This window comes from Salmo salar, chromosome ssa04 (genome assembly GCF_905237065.1).
Source record: "Salmo salar chromosome ssa04, Ssal_v3.1, whole genome shotgun sequence".
NCBI lineage: Eukaryota > Metazoa > Chordata > Actinopteri > Salmoniformes > Salmonidae > Salmo > Salmo salar.
Window position 1 is genome coordinate 80,483,120 of NC_059445.1, and position 23,858 is coordinate 80,506,977.

Genomic DNA, 23,858 nt, shown 5'->3' on the forward strand with positions numbered 1-23,858 from the left:
GGGTAGTGCCTACATCACTTGGGCCGAGCTCTTTGCCATCCAGAACCTTTAAACTAGGCGGTGTCAGAGGCAGGCCCTTAAAATTGTCAAAGACTCGAGCCAAATCATAGACTGGTTCTCTGCTACCTCGCGGCAAGCAGTACCGAAGCACTAAGTTTGGAACCAACAGGACCCTGAACAGCTTCTACCCACAAGCCATAAGACTGCTAAATATACTGAACAAAAATATAAACGTGTTGGTCCCATGTTTCATGAGCTGAAATAAAAGAGCCCAGAAATATTTCATATGCACACAAAGCGTATTTCTCTTAAATTTGGGGCACAAATCTGTTTACATCCCTGTTAGTGAGCATTTCTTCTTTGCAAAGATAATCCATCCATCTGACAGGTGTGCATATCAAGAAGCTGATTAAACAGCATGATCATTACACAAAGGCCACTCTAAAATGTGCAGTTTTGTCACACAACACAATAACACAGATGTCTCAAGTTTTGAGGGAGCGTGCAATTGGCATGCTGACTGCAGGAATGTCCACCAGAGCTGCTGCCAGAGAATTAATTTTTTATTTCTCTACCATAAGCCACCTGCAACATTGTTTTAGAGAATTTGTCAGTAAGTCCAACCGGTATCACAATTTTTATTTATTTAACTAGGCAAGTCAGTTAAGAACATATTCTTATTTTCAATGACAGCCTAGGAACAGTGGGTTAACTGCCTTGTTCAGGGGCAGAATGACAGATTTGTACCATACCAGCTCGGGGATTTGAACGTGCAACCTTTCGGTTACTAGTCCAACGCTCTAACCACTAGGCTACGCTGCCACCCCAATGCAGACACCACGTGTAACCATGCCAGCCCAGGACCTCCACATCTGGCTTCTTCACCTGCGAGGTGGTGTGAGATGACCCACCCGGATAGCTGATGAAACCGTGGGTTTGCACTACAGAAGAATTTCTGCAAAAACTGTCAGAAACAGTCTCAGGGAAGCTCATCTGCGTGCTTGTTGTCCTCACCAGCGACTTAACCTGACTGCATTTCGGCGTCATAACCAACTTCAGTGGGCAAATGCTCACCTTCGATGGCCACTTGCAGGCTGGAGAAGTGTGCTCTTCATGGATGAATCCTGGTTTCAACTGTACTGGGCAGATGGCAGACAGCATGTATGGTGTCGTGTGGGTGAGCAGTTTGCTGATATCAACGTTGTGAACAGAGTGTACAATGGTGGCGGTGGGGTTATGGTAGGAGCAGGCATAAGCTACTGACAATGAACACAATTGCATTTTATCGATGGCAACTTGAATCCACAGAGATACCGTGACCGATCCTGAGGCCGATTATCATGTCATTCATCCACCGCCATCACCCTATTTTTGAGAATGATAATACATTGCCCCATGTTGCAAGGACCTGTAAACAATTCCTGAAAACTGAAAATGTCCCAGTTCTTCCATTGTCTGCATACAAACCAGATGTCACCCATTCAGCATGCTCTGGACCGATGTGTACGACAGCGTGTTCCAATTCCCGCCAATATCCTGCAACTTCGCACAGCCATTGAAGAGGGGTAGGACAACATTTCACAGGCCACAATCAACAGCCTGATAAACTATGTGATTGAGATGTGTCTCGCTGCATGAGGCAAATAGTCACACCAGATACTGACTGGTTTTCTGATCCACACCCCTACTTTGTTTTTAAGGTATCTGTGACCAACAGATGCATATCTGTATTCCCAGTCATGTGAAATCCATAAATTAGGGTCTAATGAACTTATTTACATTGACTGATTTCCTTATATGAACTGTAACTCAGTAAAATCTTTGAAATTATTGCATGTTGTGTTTATATTTTTGTTCAGTGAAGTCAACCAAATAGCTACCCCGAATATCGGCATTGACCCTTTTGACTCATCACATACGCTGCTGATACTGTATATTATCTATCAAATCAAACTTTGTCACATGCGCCGAATACAACAGGTGTACACCTTACCGTAAAACGCTTACTTAAAAGCCCTTAACCAACAATGCAGTTCAAGAAAGAGTTAAGAAAATATTTACCAAATAAACTAAAGAAAAAAAATAATAAAAAGCAACACAATAAAAGAACAATAACGAGGCTATATACAGGGGGTACCGGTACCGAGTCAATGTGCTGGGGTACAGGTTAGTAATGAGGCTATATACAGGGGGTACCGGTACCGAGTCAATGTGCTGGGGTACAGGTTAGTAATGAGGCTATATACAGGGGGTACCGGTACCGAGTCAATGTGCTGGGGTACAGGTTAGTCGAGGTAATATGAACATGTAGGTAAAGTGACTATGCATAGATAATAAACAGCGAGTAGCAGCAGTGTAAAAAAAAATGGAGGGAGGGGTGGAGGTGGAGGTGTCAATGTAAATAGTCCGAGTGGCCATTTGATGAATTGTTAAGCAGTTTTATGGCTTGAGGGTAGAAGCTGTTAAGGAGCCTTTTGGTCCTAGACATTTGGTCCGACCACTTGCCGTGCGGTGGCGGAGAGAACAGTCTATGACTTGGGTGACTGGAGTCCTTGACAATTTTTTGGGCTTTCCTCTGACACCGCCTAGTATATAGGTCCTGGATGGCAGGAAGCTTGGCCAAAGTGATGTACTAGGCCGTACGCACTACCCTCTGTAACGCCTTACGGTCAGATGCCGAGCAGTTGCCATACCAGGCGGTGATGCTGGTCAGGATGCTCTCGATGGTGCAGCTGTAGAATTCTTTGAGAATCTGGGGACTCTTGAGGGAGAAAAGGTGTTGTCATGTCCTCTTCACGACTATCTTGGTGTGTTTGTACCATGATAGTTCGTTGGTGATGTGGACACCAAGGAACTTGAAACTCTCGACCCGCTCCACTACAGCCCCGTCAATGTTAATGGGGGCCTGTTTGGCCCGCATTTTCCTGTAATCCACGATCAGCTCCTTTGTCTTGCTCACATTGAGGGAGAGATTGTTGTCCTGGCACCACACTGCCAGGTATTTGTATTTGTATTTATTATGGATCCCCATAAGCTGCTGCCAAAGCAGCAGCTACTCTTCCTGGGGTCCAGCAAAATTAAGGCAGTTTATACAATTTTATGTGTGTGTGTGTGTGTGTGTGTGTGTGTGTGTGTGTGTGTGTGTGTGTTATACACACACACATGTGTCTGTGCCAATGTTTATGTTGCTTCACAGTCCCCGCTGTTCCATAAGGTGTTTTTTATCTGTTTTTTAAATGTAATTTTACTGCTTGCGTCAGTTACTTGATGTGGAATAGAGTTCCATGTAGTCATGGCTCTATGTAGTACTGTGTGCCTCCCATAGTCTGTTCTGGACTTGGGGACAGTGATGAGAACTCTTGTGGCATGTCTTGTGGTGTATGCATGGGTGTCCGAGCTGTGTGCCAGTAGTTTAGACAGACATAAATAAAAGTAGTGATGAAGCCAGGAGAGATTGACATGCATATTATTAATATTAGCTCTCTGTGTACATCCAAGGGCCAGCCGTGCTGCCCTGTTCTGAGCCAATTTTCCTAAGTTCTTTTTTGTGGCATCTGACCACACGACTAAGCAGTAGTCAAGGTGCAACAAAACTAGGGCCTGTAGGACCTGCCTTGTTGATAGTGTTGTTAAGAAGGCAGAGCATCGCTTTATTATAGACAGACTTCTCCCCATCTTAGCTACTACTGCATCAATATGTTTTGACCATGGCTGTTTACAATCTAGTGTTACTCCAAGCAGTTTAGTCATCTCAACTTGCTCAATTTCCACATTATTTATTACAAGATTTAGTTGAGGTTTAGGGTTTAGTGAGTGTTTTGTTCCAAATACAATGCTTTTAGTTTTAGAAATATTTAGGGCTAACTTATTCCTTGCCACCCACTCAGAAACTGCAGCTCTTTGTTGAGTGTTGCAGTCATTTCAGCCGCTGTAGTAGCTGACGTGTATAGTGTTGAGTCATCCACATACATGGACACTCTGCCTTTACTCAAAGTCAGTGGCATGTCGTTAGTAAAAAATGTTAAAAGCAAGGGGCCTAAACAGCTACCATGTGGAATTCCTGATTCTATCTGGATTATATTTGAGAGGCTTCCATTAAATAACACCCTCTGTGTTCTGTTAGACAAGTAACTCTTTATCCACATATTGATGCAGGGGGTGTAAAGCCATAACACCTACGTTTTTCCAGCAGCAGGGCGCGACCCATCAGGAAGTCCAGGGCACAGGGACTATGGTGGTTTGCTTGAAACACATAGGTATTACAGACTCGGTCAGGGAGAAGTTGAAAATGTCAGTGAAGACACTTGCCAGTTGGTCCGTGTATTCTTTAAGTACACGTCCTGGGAATCCGTCTGGCCCCGCGGCTTTGTGAAATTTGACCTGTTTAAAGGTCTTGCTCACATCGGCTACCGACAGCGTTATCACACAGGCGTCCTGAACAGCTGGTGCTCTCATGCATGCTGGTTGGGATATGTACGTACGGTCACTGTGGGGACGATGTCGTCGAAGTACTTATTGATGAATCCGATGACTGAGGTGGTATACTCCTCAATGCCTTTGGATGAATCACAGAACATATTCCAGTCTGTGCTAGCAAAACAGTCCCGTAGTGTAGCATCCGCATCATCTGACCACTTCCGTATTGAGCGAGTCCCTAGTACTTCCTGCTTTAGTTTTTTGCTTGTAAGCAGGAATCAGGAGGATAGAATTATGGTCAGATTTGCCAAATGGAGGGCAAGGGAGAGCTTTGTATGCATCTCTGTGTGTGGAGTAAAGGTGGTCTAGAGTTTTTTTCCTGTGGTTGCACATGTGACATGGTAGAAATGAGGTAAAACAGATTTAAGTTTGCCAGCATTAAAGTCTCCGGCCACTAGGAGCGCCACTTCTGGATGAGCATTTTTTTGTTTTCTTATCCTGTTGCCTAGTCCCTTTTCCCCTACCTCTATGTACATATCTAGGTCAATTCCCTTGTACCCCTGCACATCGACTCGGTACTGGTACCCCATGTATATGGCCAAGTTATTGTTATGCATTGTGTATTTATTATTCATGTTATTCTCAAAATGTTTATTATATTATTTTCCCATTTCACTCTGCATTGTTGGGAAGGGCCCTTAAGTAAGCATTTCACTGTTAGTCTACACCTGTTGTTTACGAAGCATGTGACAAACATTTGATTTGATTTAACACTAATCCAGATGCTTATAACAAGTCCCGCTACGCCCTCCGACGAGCCATCAAACAGATGGCGTCAAAGCATCAATACAGGACTAAGATTGAATCCTACTACACTGGTTCTGATGCTCAACGGATGTGGCAGGGCTTGCAAACTATCATGGAGAAACCCAGCCGCGATCTACCCAGCTACGTGAGCCTACCATCCGAGCTAAATGCCTTCTATGCTCACTTCAAGGTAAGCAACACTGAACCATGTATGAAAGCACCAGCTGTTCCGGACGAATGTGTGATCTCGCTCTCCGTTGCCGATTTAAGTAAGACCTATAAACAGTTTAACATTCACAAGGCCGCGGGGCCAGACTGAATACCAGGATGCGTACTCAGAGCTTGTGCTGACCAGCTGGCAAGTGTCTTCACTGACATTTTCAATCTATTCCTGACCTGGTCTGTAATACCAAATTGTTTCAAGCAGACCACCATAATGCTCCAGAAAATGACGCATAGTGCCTAAATGACTATCGCTCCATAGCACTCACATTTATAGCGATGAAATGTTTTAAAATACTGTTCATGGCTCATATCAACACCATCATCCCAGACACCTTGGAGCCACTCCAATTCTCATACCCCAACAGAGCCACAGACGACAGGTCGAGAGCTTCAATTCCTCTGTGTCCACATCATAAAGGAATTAACATGGTACACACACACACCCCCACACAGTTTTGAAGAGGGCATGACAGCGCCTCTTCCCCCTTGGGAGGCTGAAAAGATTTGGCATGGGCCCTAAGATCCTCAAAAAAGTTCTACAGCTGCAACAATGAGCACATCTTGACCAGTTGCATCACAGCTTGGTATGGGATCTGCAAGGCACCAACCACAAGGCGCTACAGATGGTGGTGAGTATGGCCCAGTACGTCACTGGGGCCAAGCTCCCTGACATCCAGGACCTCTATACCAGAGGGTGTCAGAGGAGGTCTACATTTTATTTGAAAGAGCCACCCAAGCCACAGACTGTTTTCTCTGTTACCGCACGGCAGAAACCAACAGAACCCTGAACAGCTTCTACCGCCAAGCCATAAGACTGCTAAACAAGACTGCTAAATAGTTAATCAAATGGCTACCCAGACTACCTGCATTGACCCTTTTTTGCATTAATTCTCTTGCACTGACTATGCACACACACACACAGTTGCCTAGTCACTTTACCCATACCTAAATGTACATAGCCACCGCAATTACCTCGTTTCTTTACACATCGACTCGGTCCAGGTACTCGCTGTATATAGCCATGTTATTACCTCGTTCCCCTGCACATCGGTCCAGGTACCTTCTGTATATACTCATGTTATTACCTCGTTCCCCTGCACATCGGTCCAGGTACTCCCTGTATATAGCCATGTTATTACCTCGTTCCCCTGCACATCGGTCCAGGTACTCCCTGTATATAGCCATGTTATTACCTCGTTCCCCTGCACATCGGTCCAGGTACTCCCTGTATATAGCCATGTTATTACCTCATTCCCCTGCACATCAGTCCAGGTACTCCCTCTATATAGCCATGTTATTACCTCGTTCCCCTGCACATCAGTCCAGGAACTCCCTGTATATAGCCATGTTATTACCTCGTTCCCCTGCACATCAGTCCAGGAACTCCCTGTATATAGCCATGTTATTACCTCGTTCCCCTGCACATCAGTCCAGGTACTCCCTCTATACAGCCATGTTATTACCTCGTTCCCCTGCACATCAGTCCAGGTACTCCCTCTATACAGCCATGTTATTACCTCATTCCCCTGCACATCAGTCCAGGAACTCCCTGTATATAGCCATGTTATTACCTCATTCCCCTGCACATCAGTCCAGGAACTCCCTGTATATAGCCATGTTATTACCTCATTCCCCTGCACATCAGTCCAGGTACTCCCTCTATACAGCCATGTTATTACCTCATTCCCCTGCACATCAGTCCAGGAACTCCCTGTATATAGCCATGTTATTACCTCATTCCCCTGCACATCAGTCCAGGTACTCCCTCTATACAGCCATGTTATTTTTTTACTTGTCATTGCTACTCACTCTGTATTTATTCCTTATGTCACTATTTCTGTTGTTTTACGAAGCATGTGACAAATACCATTTGATTTGATTTGAATGGTGTGCTAATGGCTTAAGGGCTTAAGGGTAACACCAGCATTGAGGGGCATTCTCCATAGCAATTATAGTGAATCTCCCTTACTGAATCTCACACTGCCACACTTCCAAGTTTTGTATTCACTCAACATGAGGAAGCTAGTCAAGGTTAAACTTGAATGTACTCAAACTACTCCTTTCAAATGTTCTAAAAGTTGAGGTCACTATACCACCAATGAAGTTCCCAGCACTGCCTTACATTCTTTTTCTTCGCATAGTGAATTATTCACGTCGTATGGTTCAGAAAGATACCAAGTTTAAAGTATTGAGCTAATCAAATGTGATGACTTGTGCTTCCTTAACCCATCTGCGAAGACAAGACGTGAATGCCTTGTGTCAACTGCTCATTAGTACAATTGTGGCATTCATACATAAACATATTATGCTATTCATGGTTCTTTGTAATCAAGAATGCACAGGTAACTTACAAAATAATGTAAACACTAGGGATACAAAGTATACTGAAAGCAAGTGCTTCCACATAGGTGTGGTTCCTGAGTTAATTAAGCAATACAATTAAAACAAAAAAAAAGTTTTATTTAACCCTTATTTTACCAGGTAAGTTAACTGAGAACACATTCTTATTTACAGCAACAACCTGGGGAGTAGTTACAGGGAAGAGGAGAGGGGATGAATGAGTCAATTAACATTAACATCCCGTCATCTATAAAAATGCTGGGCAGGCAAAAGAAAATTGTGATTATTTTGGCTACCATGGCTATGCCCCCATAGGAAGACAATGCCCTAATCCACAGAGAACAAGTGATCATTAAAATGGTTTGATGAGCATGAAAACTATGTAAACCATATGCCATGGCCGTCTCAGTCACCAGATCTCAACCCAATTGAATACTTATGGGAAATTCTGGAATGGTGCCTGAGACAGATTTTTCCACCACCATCAACCAAACACCAAATTATGGAATTTCTTGTGGAAGAATGTTGTCGCATCCCTCCAATAGAGTTCCAGATATTGCACAATTCAGGGAAATTTCCAGAAATCCTGGTTGGAGGCTCACATCCTGGTTGGAGGCTCCCATCCTGGTTGGATCCTCCAACCGTTATTTTGGGAAAACCAGTGAATTTATTGAAAGTTCCAGGAATTTTGCAACCCTAGTCCAGACACTAGTTCTGGCTTGTTCTGGTCCAATGCCCTATTAAGACACTTTATGTTGGTGTTTCGTTTATTTTGGCAGTTACCTGTACATTTGTAAACTACCATTCAAAAGTTTGGGGTCACTTAGAAATGTCCTTGTTTTTTAAAGAAAATTTAAAAAAATGGTCCATTAAAATAACATAAAATTGATCAGAAATACAGTGTAGACATTGTTAATGTTGTAAATGACTATTGTAGATGCTGGCCTTCTAGGCAGAGTTCCTCTGTCTAGTGTCTGTGTTCTTTTGCCCATCTTAATCTTTTCTTTCTTTTGGCAGGTCTGAGTTATGGCTTTTTCTTTGAAACTCTGCCAAGAAGGCCAGCATCCCGGAGTTGCCTCTTCACTGTTAACATTGAGATTGGTGTTTTGCGGGTACTATTTAATGAAGCTGCCAGTTGAGGACTTGTGAGGCATCTGTTTCTCAAACTAGACACTCTAATGTACTTGTCCTCTTGCTCAGTTGTGCACCGGGGCCTCCCACTCCACTTTCTATTATGTTTAGAGCCAGTTTGCGCTGTTCTGTGAAGGGAGTAGTACACAGCGTTGTATGAGATCTTCAGTTTCTTGGCAATTTCTCGCATGGAATAGCCTTCATTTCTCTGAACAAGAATAGACTGATGAGTTTCAGAAGAAAGGTCTTTGTTTCTGGCCATTTTGAGCTTGTAATCGAACCCACAAATGCTGATGCTCCAGATACTCAACTAGTCTAAAGAAGGCCAGTTTTATTGCTTCTTTAATCACAACAACAGTTTTCAGCTGTGCTAACATAATTGCAAAAGGGTTTTCTAATGATCAATTAGCCTTTTAAAATGATAAACTTGGATTAGCTAACACAAAGTGCCATTTGAACAGAGGAGTGATAATGGGCCTCTGTAGATATTCCATAAAAAAAATTAAAAAATCAGACGTTTCCAGCTACAATAGTCATTTACAATATTAACAATGTCTACACTGTATTTCTGATCAATTTGCTGTTATTTTAACGGACAAAAAAAATTGGCTTTTCTTTTAAAAACAAGGACATTTCTAAGTGACCCCAAACTTTTGAACGGTAGTGTATGTCTCCATGTAAAATGTCCGAGTGAACCAAGATAAAGTCTCCGGTCAATCAGACCTACAGTATACCAAGGAAACAGAAAACGGTGCAGCCACCTCCCCTATAACCTAACGAACGACTGGCCTTTACACCCTTAACCCAACATTCACATCACACCCATCCTCAAAGTGAAAGAAACCCTTCCTCTGTCTGTCTCATACTCTGCCCTCTGAGGGAAACAGGGAAAATAGGATAAGGGAGCTAGAAATGACAAGTGAGAATAAATGGTGTTCCTAAATGGTTAAGGTGATATACTGACTGTATATGGGGAGAGAGAAGGATGAAAGATCACGATCTGTGCACTAGAGCTGAGAATGCATTGTGACGTCACTAATGGAATTATCAAGCTAACAGTGCACAGTCTCTGAGGTCTACAGTATTAAAACCACACTGAAGCCCTCTCACACTAAAGCCCTCGCGCTGACCTACAAAATGTCATCTCACCATCCAATCCCCTGTTTTTGCTGTATGCTACTATTACCGTGAGCATTGAAATGAATCAATGGCCTACTGAACCTACACAGTGCATAATGTACAGAACAGGCTTTGAGGTGGATACGGCAGGAACAAATACACTGAATTGCATGTCTCCTGCCCTCTGCCATGTCTTCAGATCACAGTGGCACGGCCATGACCTGGGATTTGTGGGAAACCTGTCCTAGTGTACTGCTCCGCTCGCCATTTCCTCACACTCACGCTGTTTAGCCCCAGACCCCCCCCCCACCACAGCTCTCTCCTCCCCCCTAAAGGCTCATTTATATTCCAGCAGTCTCTTCCAGACACAGAGCACACCAGCAGCCACAACACCATCAATACTGCATCCCATCTTAGCCTGCACAGCCCGCACACAGCTCCTTAAGCCAAAGAGGACAAATGGTCTTCTTGACTATGAAAATGATAATCTCGGTGACAACTCATGTAATGAAGTCACTCTGGATTCTCACAATGTTAATGGCAGTGTCTTCCGCCACTCCTCTCCGTCTGTCCCAGCTCTATTTCGCTATCAACATTATATCTTGTTGTCTGTATATCACTCAATATTGTATTCTAGACATGTTTTTGTGATGTTCTGGATTTTGACTGGAACATGTATAGGGCACACACACACACACACACACACACACACACACACACACACACACACACACACACACACACACACACACACACACACACACACACACACACACACACACACACACACACACACACACACACACACACACACAATGCGGCCAAATTAGAATAGGCTAAACGACATTGGCGCTGTGTTCGGGGTAGAGCTGTGTTTGGTAATGGTTGAACCGGGGAGCAGAAGTACATGACAGCAGATGTTGCATGGAGCCAAACTGCTCTTAAGGGAGTGGTTGGCTCGGCTTTCCGCGGCTGTGAAGGCGTGCATCAGCCCTGGTTCATTAGGAGGATCTCCTGCTCTACCTGAAATCCTCCACCATATGGCTGTGGTTGACACAGGGCCCCCACACACACACCCCTGAACACTGACTGCAGAGTTCAAGCTGTACACGCAGACACTTATATGCCTTCATTTCTCCACGGTGACTGATGACCCACATCACCTGCCAGGAAATAGGTGACTAGAAGGTGGAGGGAATAGATGGTGGAGGAGAATAGAGGGTGGAAGGAATAAAGGGAATAGAGGTTGGAGGGAATAAAGGGAATAAAGTGTGGAGGGAAAAGAGGGAATAGAGGGTGGATAAAACAGAGGGAATAGAGGGTGAAGGGAATAGAGGGTGGAGGGAATAGAGGGTGGAGGAGAATAGAGGGAATAGAGGGTGGAGGAGAATAGAGGGTGGAGGAGAATAGAGGGTGGAGGGAATAGAGGTTGGAGGGAATAAAGGGAATAAAGTGTGGAGGGAATAGAGGGTGGAGGAGAATAGAGTGGAAATAAGTGTGGAGGGAATAGAGGGTGGAGGAGAATAGAGGGTGGAGGGAATAGAGGGTGGAGGAGAACAGAGGGTGGAGGGAATAAAGGGAATAAAGTGTGGAGGGAAAAGAGGGAATAGAGGGTGGATAAAACAGAGGGAATAGAGGGTGGAGGAGAATAGAGGGTGGAGGAGAATAGAGGGAATAAAGGGAATAAAGTGTGGAGGGAATAGAGGGTGGAGGAGAATAGAGGGTGGAGGAGAATAGAGGGTGGAGGGAATAGAGGGTGGAGGAGAATAGAGGGTGGAGGAGAATAGAGGGTGGAGGGAATAGAGGGTGGAGGAGAATAGAGGGTGGAGGAGAATAGAGGGTGGAGGAGAATAGAGGGTGGAGGAGAATAGAGGGTGGAGGAGAATAGAGGGTGGAGGGAATAGAGGGTGGAGGAGAATAGAGGGTGGAGGGAATAGAGGGTGGAGGAGAATAGAGGAGAATAGAGGGTGGAGGGAATAGAGGGTGGAGGAGAATAGAGGGTGGATAAAACAGAGGGAATAGAGGGTGGAGGGAACAGAGATACCTCTGGATCGTGCATTCTTCTGCTTCTTATGTAGCAGTCATAAAATAAACAAAAACGGGACAAGGCGAATAAATTGATTATTGTCATTGTACTTAATTACCACGTTTTCTGCGTTAAACTATGTGAAATATTGGCCTGTTGGAAACTACAACTCCATACTATGTTGCACAGTTCAGGCTTGATCCAATTTATCTCTAGAGAAACTGCACACTGAGTTCACCAAACAATAAACAAACAACCCCCAAAAACGATGTTGGTCAATTAGTTGTATAAAAACAGGAAAATAACCAAAATGTCAATTAATTGCTCAGCACTACTCTTTTGCCCTCAATTCTGTCTCATAACATCATATTCATAAGGTTGACATCTCAACTAGCTATCCATGGTAAAGTCTCTCCATGGTAAAGTCTCTCCATGGTAAAGTCTCTCCATGGTAAAGTCTCTCCATGGTAAAGTCTCTCCATGGAGTAAAGTGCTGTGTGGTGTTTGAGTGAGGTGAGGACAAGGTGAGCCATGGCTTCGGGTGTGGGAGGCAGACTGTTTAGTATCTTCAGTGGGTTTCTACAGAGCTGCATATTCAGAGAGTCCATCCTGCATGACTCCTGTCTTCCTTTGATCTCTAACAGAGTTCCTCTCACAGGGCACACTGAATAATGCTGAGAGCGAGAGATGCAGTTCTGTGTGCAACCTTAGAAGTAAATTCCACATCAAACCCATCTCAGAACCACAGGCAAAAGCCTAGGTTGTGTCACCATACCTACAAAGTGAAAAAGTCAAATTAAAACTTCACAATAAAACCTGCACCCACTGTGTATTTGTTTCTGTACTTATTAGGGATCCCGATTAGTTCCTGCCAAGACAGCAGCTTCTCTTCCTGGGGTTTGTTATGGATCCCCATTAGTTCCTGCCAAGACAGCAGCTTCTCTTCCTGGGGTTTGTTATGGATCCCCATTAGTTTGACAACTTGTATTTTTACTTCACTACATTCCTAAAGAAAACGTTTTAATCCCTATATTTCCCTGACACCCAAAAGTACTCGTTACATTTTGAATGCTTAGCAGGACAGGAAAATGGTCCAATTCACACACTTATCAAGAGAACATCCCTGGTCATCCCCAATACCTGATCTGAAGCATTTACATTAACGCAAATGCTTTTTTTTGTAAATGATGTCTGAGTGTTGGCGTATTCCCCTGGCTATCCATAAATTTAAAAAACAAGAAAATGGTGCCACCTGATTTGCTTAATATAAGGAGTTTGAAATGATTTATACTCTTACTTTGATACTTAAATATATTTTAATAATTACAGTTACTTTTGATACTTAAGTATATTTAAAACCAAATACTTTTAGACTTTAACTCAAGTAGTATTTTACTGGGCGACTTTCACTTTTACCTGAGTTATTTTCTATTAAGGTATCTTTACTTTTACTCAAGTATGACAATTGGGTACTTTTTCTACCACTGCATTTAACTACGGGGTGGCCAATCTTATCTCTGCACAGGTGCATCTTTTAACGCTACAGTTTGCTGCTCCTTTACATTTTCAACCATCTCGGTAACGCGCCTTTTCAACAGTTCTGGCAGACAGTTCTGGCAGACACAGACATGTATTTGATCTTTCAGATGATTGTGTTTTTGTTAGGCAATCCATTAAATAAAGTCTGCGAAATTCTGAGGAAAGCCTCCTTCACATATTCCACATTAGTAAATGGTTTTCCATGTTTAGCAATGCACTGAGCAACTTTGTAGCTTCCCCCTGTAGCTTGGTTTGACTGCATATAGATTTGTAAGCACACTCCTTTGCTTTTCATACCTGGACACGGCCTTCTTGATTCCTTCAGCCTTGTTCTCCTCATCCTTGAAGTTTTTCTCATGTCTCGTTTCAAAATGACGCCATACACTTGATGTCTGACAAACAACAGTTTTACAACAGAGAGTGCAAACAGATCGGTCCTTCTGTAAAACGAATCCATATTCCTTTGTCCAAGAGGCAATAAGTGAGCGGATATCTGCCTTATTTTTCTTTGCTGATGACATTTTGCACCCTGAACTTTTTTAAATATCAAAAAACGCTTGCTACCTGCTAGCCATGTGAAAAGGAATCTCTCATTTTCAATGCTGCCTTGGTTTTGAATTATGCGGGACAGGTAGGTAGTCTTCCACTGAACTAATAATATGAAACTCCTGCAAAACCATGAAAGTACAACCGATTGGAAAACGTACTGCAAATTGGCTAATCAGGTTTCACATACCTTGGGAACTACAACATTGCAGTGAATTCCAATTAAATTTCGAAACCAATGCATATAATTTCAATTATTTTCATCAAAAACATAGGAATCACTACAAAACATATTGTATGATCTCTTATACACTATATTAGGCCCAGCCTTTGGAACTTTGTTTTTTCTAGATATGGCTATTATATTGAGATTCTACATCCGATGGATTTGGATGCTATAAATCAAATTTCTGCAGTATTAGTAAAGATGTGATCAATACATGTTGATTATTTAATTCCTGTGCTGTTTGTAACTACCCTGGTAGGCTGACTGACAACCTGAACCAGGTTGTAGGCACCTAGTTACAGCTTGAAGCTTTCTCTCGAGTGGGCAGCCTGATGAAAGACAGTCAATATTGAAATCACCCAGAAAATATACCTCTGTTGATATCACATACATTATCAAGCATTTCACACATTATCCTGATACTGACTGTTAGCACTTGGCTGTCTATAGCATCTTCCCAACAGAATGGGCTTTAAATGAGGCAGGTCAACTTGTAGCCATATTACTTCAATAGTATTTAACATGAGATCCTCTCTAAGCTTTACAGGAATGTGGTTCTGAATATAAACGGCAACACCTCCACCTTTGCATTTCTGTCTTTTCTGTAGATGTTACAACCTCTGGACGGGCTCGTCCCGTATGCGGGATCAACATCCAGCGAAAAATCCTATCGCCATTTTCTTTACAAAATGTAATAATATATTTTTTTTCAAATATAGGACTATTGTATATCGTTTTATAGATACACCTCTCCTGAATCGAACCACGTCGTCCGATTTCAAAAAGGCTTTACAGCAAAAGCAAAACATTAGATTATGTTAGAGGAGTATATCGTAAAAGTAGCCACATAGCCATTTTCCGACCAACCACATGCATCACAAATAACTAAAAAAACAGCTAAATGCAGCACTAACCTTTGACAATCTTCATCAGATGACACTCCTAGGACATCATGTTACACAATACATGCATTCTTTTGTTCGATAAAGTTCATATTTATATATAAAAACAGCATTTTACATCGGCACGTGACGTTGACTAACTAATTTCCCTCAAATGCATCCGGTGAAACAGCGCTACAATTTACTAAATTACTATTCGAAAACATTTTTAAAATGTAATATTGTCATTCTAAGATTTATAGATTAACATCTCTTGAAAGCACCTGTAATGCCAGATTTAAAAATAACTTTACTGGGTAATCACACTTTGCGATAAAAGGGGATGCGATACTCAGAAAAATAGGCTACCGTTACAGGTCAGCGCCATCTTGGAACAATCGCATATCAAATCTACTCTTGTATACTATTGTCAATAATCCCTTACCTTTGATTATCTTCATCAGAAGGCACTTCCAGGAATCCCAGGTCCACAACAAATGTATTTTCGTTCGAAAAAGTTAATCCTTTATGTCGCAATAGCTTGTTGTTGTTAGCGCGTTCTGAAGGCTGCTCCAAAAGTACCGTCGTGCGCGGGACTTCTCTCTCAACAAAATGCATTTTTTTAAAATTTAAGTTCGTTCAAACATGTCAAACGTTGTAAAACATAAATCTTTAGGGCCTTTTTCAACCAGAGCTCCAATAAGATTCAAGGGGGACGATTGCATTGTCTTTCTAAACGTTTCGAAAGGGGAGGGTAGCCAGGGGCGCCGGCGTCATAATGGTGATGGCCCTCTCCATGTGACCACTTTCCACAGACTCTCATTCTGTCAGTTTTCACAGTAGGAGACTCAAACCACTTTGTAAAGACTGGGGACATCTAGTGGAAGCAATAGGAAGTGCTCAATGAACCATAGCTCATGGTGTGATTTATAGGCAAAGTGATGAAGTTGAGTCCGCAATTCAGAATTCCACATCCTGTTACGATCTGTCTCGGGGTTTTGACTGCCATATGAGTTCTGTTATACTCACAGACACCATTCAAACAGTTTTAGAAACTTTAGGGTGTTTTCTATCCACAAGTATTAATTATATGCATATCCTAGCTTCTGAGTTTGAGTAGGAGGCCGTTTAAAATGGGAACAAATTGTTTTCAAAAATTGCTGTAGCGCCCCCTATCCTAGGCGACCGTCAAGAGGATAACCAATTATCTAAGTGAGTTTCTAACAAATTGTGAACCGATTCAGGAAACTAGGCATATGTCGCAAGTCACGACTTCACAGGAGACCTGTTTGAACGTAAAAAATACATTTTTTAATCAAAATGCATTTGTTCGAATTTTGACAGAAAGTGGTTTCATTTCAAGTGTACTGTTAGCTAGGTAACGTTAGCTGGCTGGGTCGCTAGCTAACGTTGTGTATGATCTTATTTTTCGCATCTCAGACACATTTGCTTGACTAGTTATAGCCATAGAACCTGGTTGGTTAGATACCTGCAGATTCATGCAGGGTAGTAATGTCATGAGTTATGATTATGGTCCATTGTTTAGCTAGCTAGCTAGCTAGCTAGCAACATGTCTTAACAAAAGGACTCCATTATGCAAGTGTCCATTTCAACAGAATGTCACTGCAACTGTTGATAGACGTACTAGTTGGTAAATTTGCTCTGGCCATCTACTCCGATTTCAGACCACGGTTAAGATAGTCTAGCTAGCTACATTTTCAGATATTACACGTTTCTAATTTTGACAAAGTGGTTTCATTTCAAGTGTACTGTTAGCTAGCTAACATTAGCTGGCTGGGTCGCCAGCTAATGTTATATGTTTGATCTTATTCTTCGTATCTCAGACACATTTGCTTGACTAGTTATAACCATAGAACCTGGTTGGTTAGCCTCCTGCAGATTCATGCAAGGTAGTAATGTCATGAGTTGTGATTATGGTCCATTGTTTAGCTAGCTAGCTAGCAACATGTCTTAACAAAAGACTCCACTCTAATTTTGACAAAGTATTTTAATTTCAAGTTAGTGTACTGTTAGCTAGCTAGCTAACATTAGCTGGCTGGCTCGCTAACTAATGTTACATCATGCATTAGGATTCATTGTTTACCTAGCTAGCTATTTAGCTACATTTCTTAACAAAAGACTCTCATCTTAGTGTGCCAGAGGGCAGAATAACTGATGAATGTTTGAACGCTCAAGACCCGTTGAATATGTCTGGTGTCAGTAAACGTTGGCAACAAAGCGTAATTAAATTGTTGCCAGCAGCACTGTTACAGTCACCAACGCTCTGGATGACATGAAAACTGCCTAAACTGCTCTGCTAGGGGTAGTAAAATCATCAGAGTGGGGTGTTCTCTCATTATGTGTCTGCAAGTAGCTAGCCAATGTTAGCTTGGGTGCTGTCGTTGACTGTCGTTGTGAGGTCAGAGCGTCAACCCTACTTATTGGCCAGAGCGTCTAGTGTGCGTCTGAATGCGAAACACACAATCTGACAGCACAGTTGCAGTCACCAATGCTCTGGATAACATACTGTAACAGCCTAACCAGCTCTGCTAGGGCGAGTAATGTTCAGTGAGCTGTTCTCTCTCGCTTAGATGTCTGAACTATGCTGAATGGGTGTAGACAAAGAAGGGCTCTCCAGTAGTAGTACCAAAACATTGAAAGACGTTTTTCTCAAAAGTGAGTTTACAAGTTGATCAACTTTTAATGCAGAATTACTTTCCCATTGTTTCCTCAAATTCAGTGTATGATATGCCATTTTGTAGCTCTGAGTCTCTACTTCTATCCAATGTAAAAAAAAAAAACAGCTGGTTGCTACATAAGACCAGATCCAGATGGTGAGTCACAATTATTGATTTCATGAACCTTGTTTCTTAAGCTACGTATGTTAAAGTGGGCAATTTTTAGCAATTTTCTGGGATGCTTGATTGTTTTCATTGCTTTACTGGGAAGCTTAGCGAAGGTAGACATGCTCATGTTATTTATGTTAGTGCAAGGTGAGTTGCACACAGTGGATTTCCTACTAGGGCACACCGCCTTAGTGCTAACAGTATAACTCTGGTTCATAGACACATGATTACTGCATACAACAGCTGATGGTTTTGCAGAGGAATTCAGGGCAGTAAGAGGGACATAAATTGTTGTTACTTACATTGTGTCTTCCTTCGCCCCTTGGCCAATGTACATTTGCTGAAACATTATGAACACTCAGCGACACAATGGTAGGGATTAACTGAGCTGGGCTTGGATCACTGATAAGTCATTGTCTCAACGCAGCCTTATAATGCTGTGAAAGGAACCATGAACCCGAATGATTTGGGTGGATGCCATCCTCCTTATGAAACAAGCTTTGTTTCCAGAAGGTATCAAAATTGTCAATAAATCATACACCTATAGAGCCAAAGCTGCATAACCTAGGTCATACATGGTAGTGAACTCAGTATAATTATTAGTCAGTAAAAGTCACATAACATTTTTCATGTTAAAGATTAATTATGAAGTGAGAGAGGATTTGTAGGTAGCACCTGGAAGTGTCTGCCCTCTGTTCTGAACGTCAATTAACCTATCAACTAGTGGTACTTTTTTTTATAACAACAGAGTACTGAACTCTAAAGGAAGCAGTGTGTATTAAACTCTAAAGGAAACAGTGTGTACTGAACTCTAAAGGAAGCAGTGTGTATTAAACTCTAAAGGAAGCAGTGTGTATTGAACTCTAAAGGAAGGAGGGTGTATTGAACTCTAAAGGAAGGAGGGTGTATTGAACTCTAAAGGAAGGAGGGTGTATTGAACTCTAAAGGAAGGAGGGTGTATTGAACTCTGAAGGAAGCAGTGTGTACTGGACTCTAAAGGAAGCAGTGTGTATTGGACTCTAAAGGAAGGAGGGTGTATTGAACTCTAAAGGAAGGAGGGTGTATTGAACTCTAAAGGAAGGAGGGTGTATTGAACTCTGAAGGAAGCAGTGTGTACACCACGGTATCTGTTGTCATGAGAGGGCTGAAACCCTTCAGGATGTTTTGTGTTTTGTAGAGCTAAGAAATACCTTTCACCTTTAAAAATAAAACACGACAGTGAATCTAACCATTTCGATTTTACAGTTGAGATATGGCAGCAATCACTATTGATTATTTCCACTAACAATAATGAATGATTACAGACAAGTGTTAGGAAACCGCCTTGCGACTGAATGTCTTTGATTGGGGAATGACTTTTGTTATCCATTTCACTCCAGTAGAATGATATTCGAAAGTGTCCGTCATTTAAAATAAGGTTTATATATGAATTGATGACTTGTTAGGGTGACAAAAGGAGAAAGGGTGATAGACTATGACCAACTGAAGTTTGTCTTTGCTGTGTTTCAATGACTTTCTAGATGTAAACTTTGGTGGTGCAGGGAGCCAGCAGCATTCCATTCTATTAGGACTGACTCCCTCTCCGCTGAGTGTACGGGCCAGAAGCAGCCCAGCCTGTGTATGATGTAGCTTATCTCTCCTCCCAGACACTAATACGCCTGCCCACCATCTGACTTGTGTGTCCATGAGCCCAACAGAGATGTGTTTGATCAAATGAATCAACGTGAGAGTTACAAAATTGTGCATACAAAAGTGGTCATCAAACTTTTCTGAGCCGAGATCACTTTCTAAGTCAAAATGGAGGCTAAGATCTACTGCAAAATTTAAAAAAATAAAAATACGACATGACTTAAAAAACGTAAGCCTATACAACATCAACCAATTAAAAACAGTTATGTAGCAAAAAGGTTTGTGCAGTAGTCAACAGGCTCAATACATTATCTCTGCATATTGTCTATTCTTGAATTGCACTGGGGAGGTGGGAGGTTCCCTTTAGTAAACCATCATCAAAAACACACGCTGAGGAAGGGAAAGCAGTCCCGACAAGCGGCTAATAGGAAGACCCTGTGAAACGGGAGGAATGTATGAAAAAAAATCCCAGTTCAGTGGAGACAGACACAGAAACAGAGACGTGGAGCTCACCTTGTCGGACGTACTCCTGGTGTTCGTGGTGCACCAGCTCACCTTGGCGGACGTACTCCTGGTGTTCGTGGCGCACCAGCTCAGCCACACAGCCCCCGTAGTGCAGGTGTGTGTCGCGGTCATAGGCTTTGAGCGTCTCGCTGGAGCTGTAGGACTTCTGGGTGGCCACGCGGCACTCCTCGGGCTGCAGGGATGCAGTGGCGTTGTGGAAGTCCTTCCTGCAGCGCCCCCGGGTCAGAGAGCGGTGCGGACGCTCCTTCATGTCCATCTCCACGGTGACTGGCGCTGCTGCTCTTAGGGGATTGGTTCAGGTCAAGGCTCTCAGCTGTTAGGGGTGACAGCAAGGGAGGGGTGAGAGAGAGAGAGAGAGAGAGAGAGAGAGAGAGAGCGCAGAGTGAGAGAGAGAGAGAGAGAGAGAGAGAGAGAGAGAGAGAGAGAGGCGCAGAGTGAGCATGAAAACAGACACACCGAAGTAATGCGTTCACTTTCTAAAATACTAAAATCATGCTGCACTGAACTGCAAGACAGAGTAAAAAAAGGACTGAAGACGATAAATGCTGGTTCAAAGCCTGTGTTGTCTTAGGTAAGGTTCTTAACTTCAGTACCTATCCTCCTACACAATGAGATATAATCCCTTATGCTGCCTGTGAGAGTCAAACTGTTTCTGAAGAAATGGAAAGAAATATACCACACAAGCATTTAACAGTGCGCGTCTATTTTGGAGACGTCATGTCGACAGAATGAGAGCCCCATGGGGATTGATTTAGTTGTCCCATTCCACATCTCCTGCTGAGGTTAAAGATATATACAGACACTTATCAACACCTGACTGACTACACTGTCAAAACACAGTCAGAACACCCCCCCCCCCCACCCCACACACACAGCGAGCAGGCAGTCTCAACAGGAGGGACGAGGACTGGGGATACTCACCATGTCTCAGGCTCATTATCACTTGGTGAGTAAGTTATTTTCTGACTAACACAGTGAAGAGAGAGAGAGAATCATAGCTAGAAGGCTCTGCTGGAGGGAGGAGGCATCCTTCCAGACGCTCCACATTGACACCAGCCCACTCTGCATCTGTCTGTTAGGCTGAGGCTGTGCTAACCCAGCCAGAAACCAGCCAGGGCCTCCACCACCACCAGCTACTGAGAGGAGCAGGAAACTATGGCCTCAAAGAGCAGGTAGTATAATGCATCTTTTTTTAAATAGTAGACTTCTGTTAGAACAAAACAGTAAGATTCCTTTTTTGATCCAGCTTAATGTTCACACAGCAACAGGTTCAAGTGAATTGCACAAAATAATAGTACAAAAGGACTATTATTTGAAGCTCACAGACATACGTTGGAAAGATTGTTATTAAGTTGTCCTTGTTACACTTTAACAACCGATAAGCAGTGTATGAAAAAACACTTATTTTCTCTTAACCTTTTGTAGTTACAAATGTTTCCAGGAAACAAGGAAAACTCTATTGATAACAGCTTGCATAGGAAGCTTTTGAACATTGTCTTAAAGAGATTCTCCGGTACTTATGTATACTTTTTAGCCAGTAGCTCTGAAAGAAGCGCTCATGAGCCAAAAGTGGTCCCCGAACATTTCACTACCTGTGCAGATATGTGCACCACGTCACTGCTCACTCTCTCGCTCTGCTGTGTGTGCATCTTTCTACCTGTCAGTCAAATGGAGAGGGGCTGAAGCTCATTGGCTAGAACTTAAATTGCTAAGGGGCTGGCCCAGGTGGGGGGAAATTCAGGGAAAATGGCGCAGCACAGCTTCCAGAAAAACATGGGATTTTGTGGTTAATTGAGGTAAAACAGTAACTCTGTTAATTGATTATGCATGTATGAACTATGCATTGACACATCCAGCCTAAAGCGGGGAGGTTTAAAAAACATTTAGAAGTCAAAGTTCTGCAGCATTTCTTTAATTCCACTGACTGAGCTTGTTGCTCTGGGCAGATCCATACTTTTAATAAGGTTTTATTTGAAGTGTTTACATAATCAAGAGGAATCTCCGCTCTGGGCATTGATTACCAGCAGTACTTATACTCACAAAGGCCTCATCATGTGAAGTGGTAAACACTGGCGCTCATCTGGACTGACAATAATAACCCACTCAACAATAGACAAGGAGAGAGTCATGATGACAAATAATGGCTAGTTTATTTTATGTAGGTCTCTCATGTACTATGACTCCAGCCAACCTTGCTTGTGGTCACAGATTGAGGGATGGGATTGTGTTCAGTAGGACAAAAGGATCCATGCTGGATTGTCAAAGATCAGTTTGAGAGCCAGGAGAGACTCATGGTGGAGCCTCGGGGCAGAGAGAGAGACGTGGATCGAGTGGTGAAACAGCATTAAGGAGGAGCGGTTAGAGCCGAATGAAAACATCAAAGGCAGGGATACGTGAAGCTATATGAGGTATTGTAGCAATTATCAAGATGAAGTGCACTAAGGGTTCTTATTAAAGAGCTTTCAACCTGGACCCGGTTTCCCAAAAGCATCTTAAGGCTAAGTTCATCGTAAGAACCTTCGTAGGAGCATCGTTAAATCTCAGAGTCTTTTCCCAAAACCATCATTATTGACGTTGCACTTGAAAACACTCGTAATCCAATGGCTAACAGGTAAGTGTGCCATCAGATGCTTTTTTTCCACCTCCCGCATCACATTATACACCAAGGATCTCATATAACATAGAATCACATGGTTTATCCGTCTCTCTGTGACTGCCCATCATTTCAGAACAAAGTTGACTACCACGAATACAAAGTTGTCAATGTCTTTGCAATTTATACAAACAAGTGCTTCAAATGAAACCTGAGATGACTGCATTCAAATATACATTGAGTGTACAAGGCATAAGGAACACCTTCCTAATATTGAGTTGCACCCCCTTTTGACCTCAGAACAGCCTCAATTCATTGGGGCATGGACTCTACAAGGTGTCGAAAGTGTTCCACAGGGATGCTGGTCCATGTTGACTCCAATGTTTCCCACAGTTGTGTGAAGTTGGCTGGATGTCCTTTGGGTGGTGGACCATTCTTGATACACATGGGGAACTGTTGTGCGTGAAAAACCCAGCAGTGTTGCAGTTTTGGACACAAAGTGTTGTGCCTGACACCTACTACCATACAATGTCTTTCCCATTCACCCTCTGATTGTGGATTTAATAAGTGTATTTAATAAGGGAGCGTAGCTTTCACCCTGATTCACCTGGTCAGTCTATGTCAAGGAAAGAGCAGATGTTCATTATGTTTTTTTTACACTCAGTGTAAATAGACTACAGTAGGCTATATACACCTATTTCATTTATATTGAAAACATTTAATGTTGAATAAATTGAGTTATATTTTGCTACCTGTAGGCTACCGTCTGTAATTTGTCTCAATATATGTCATGATGTGTAGCCTAACGTGTGCAATGACGGGCCAAATCATATTCATTTTTGTTGGGTAAGCATTCAGTGGCGTGTATTCATAGGGGCCAAGGGAAGCCAGCCTTCCCCAAAACATTTACGAAGAAAACAATAATTTAAAAAATATCTTTTGTCCCTCTGTTTTTTTTTATAATTTTCCTTCAAATCGCAAGAAGCTGAATGCATTTCACCGGAGAAAG

At 42.6% G+C, this 23,858-nt stretch overlaps 1 protein-coding gene across 1 annotated transcript in view; it reads right to left on the bottom strand.

Annotated features, from left to right (window-relative positions):
- Positions 1-20,565, bottom strand: part of LOC123742502 (teneurin-2) — a 35,921-nt gene extending 15,356 nt beyond the window's left edge. The window contains exon 1 of the mRNA XM_045717389.1: positions 20,245-20,565. Within this exon, the coding sequence (XP_045573345.1) occupies positions 20,245-20,512 (268 nt within the window). The 5' untranslated portion in view covers positions 20,513-20,565. The remainder of the gene's footprint in view (positions 1-20,244) is intronic.
- Between the last annotated feature and the right edge of the window lie 3,293 nt (positions 20,566-23,858).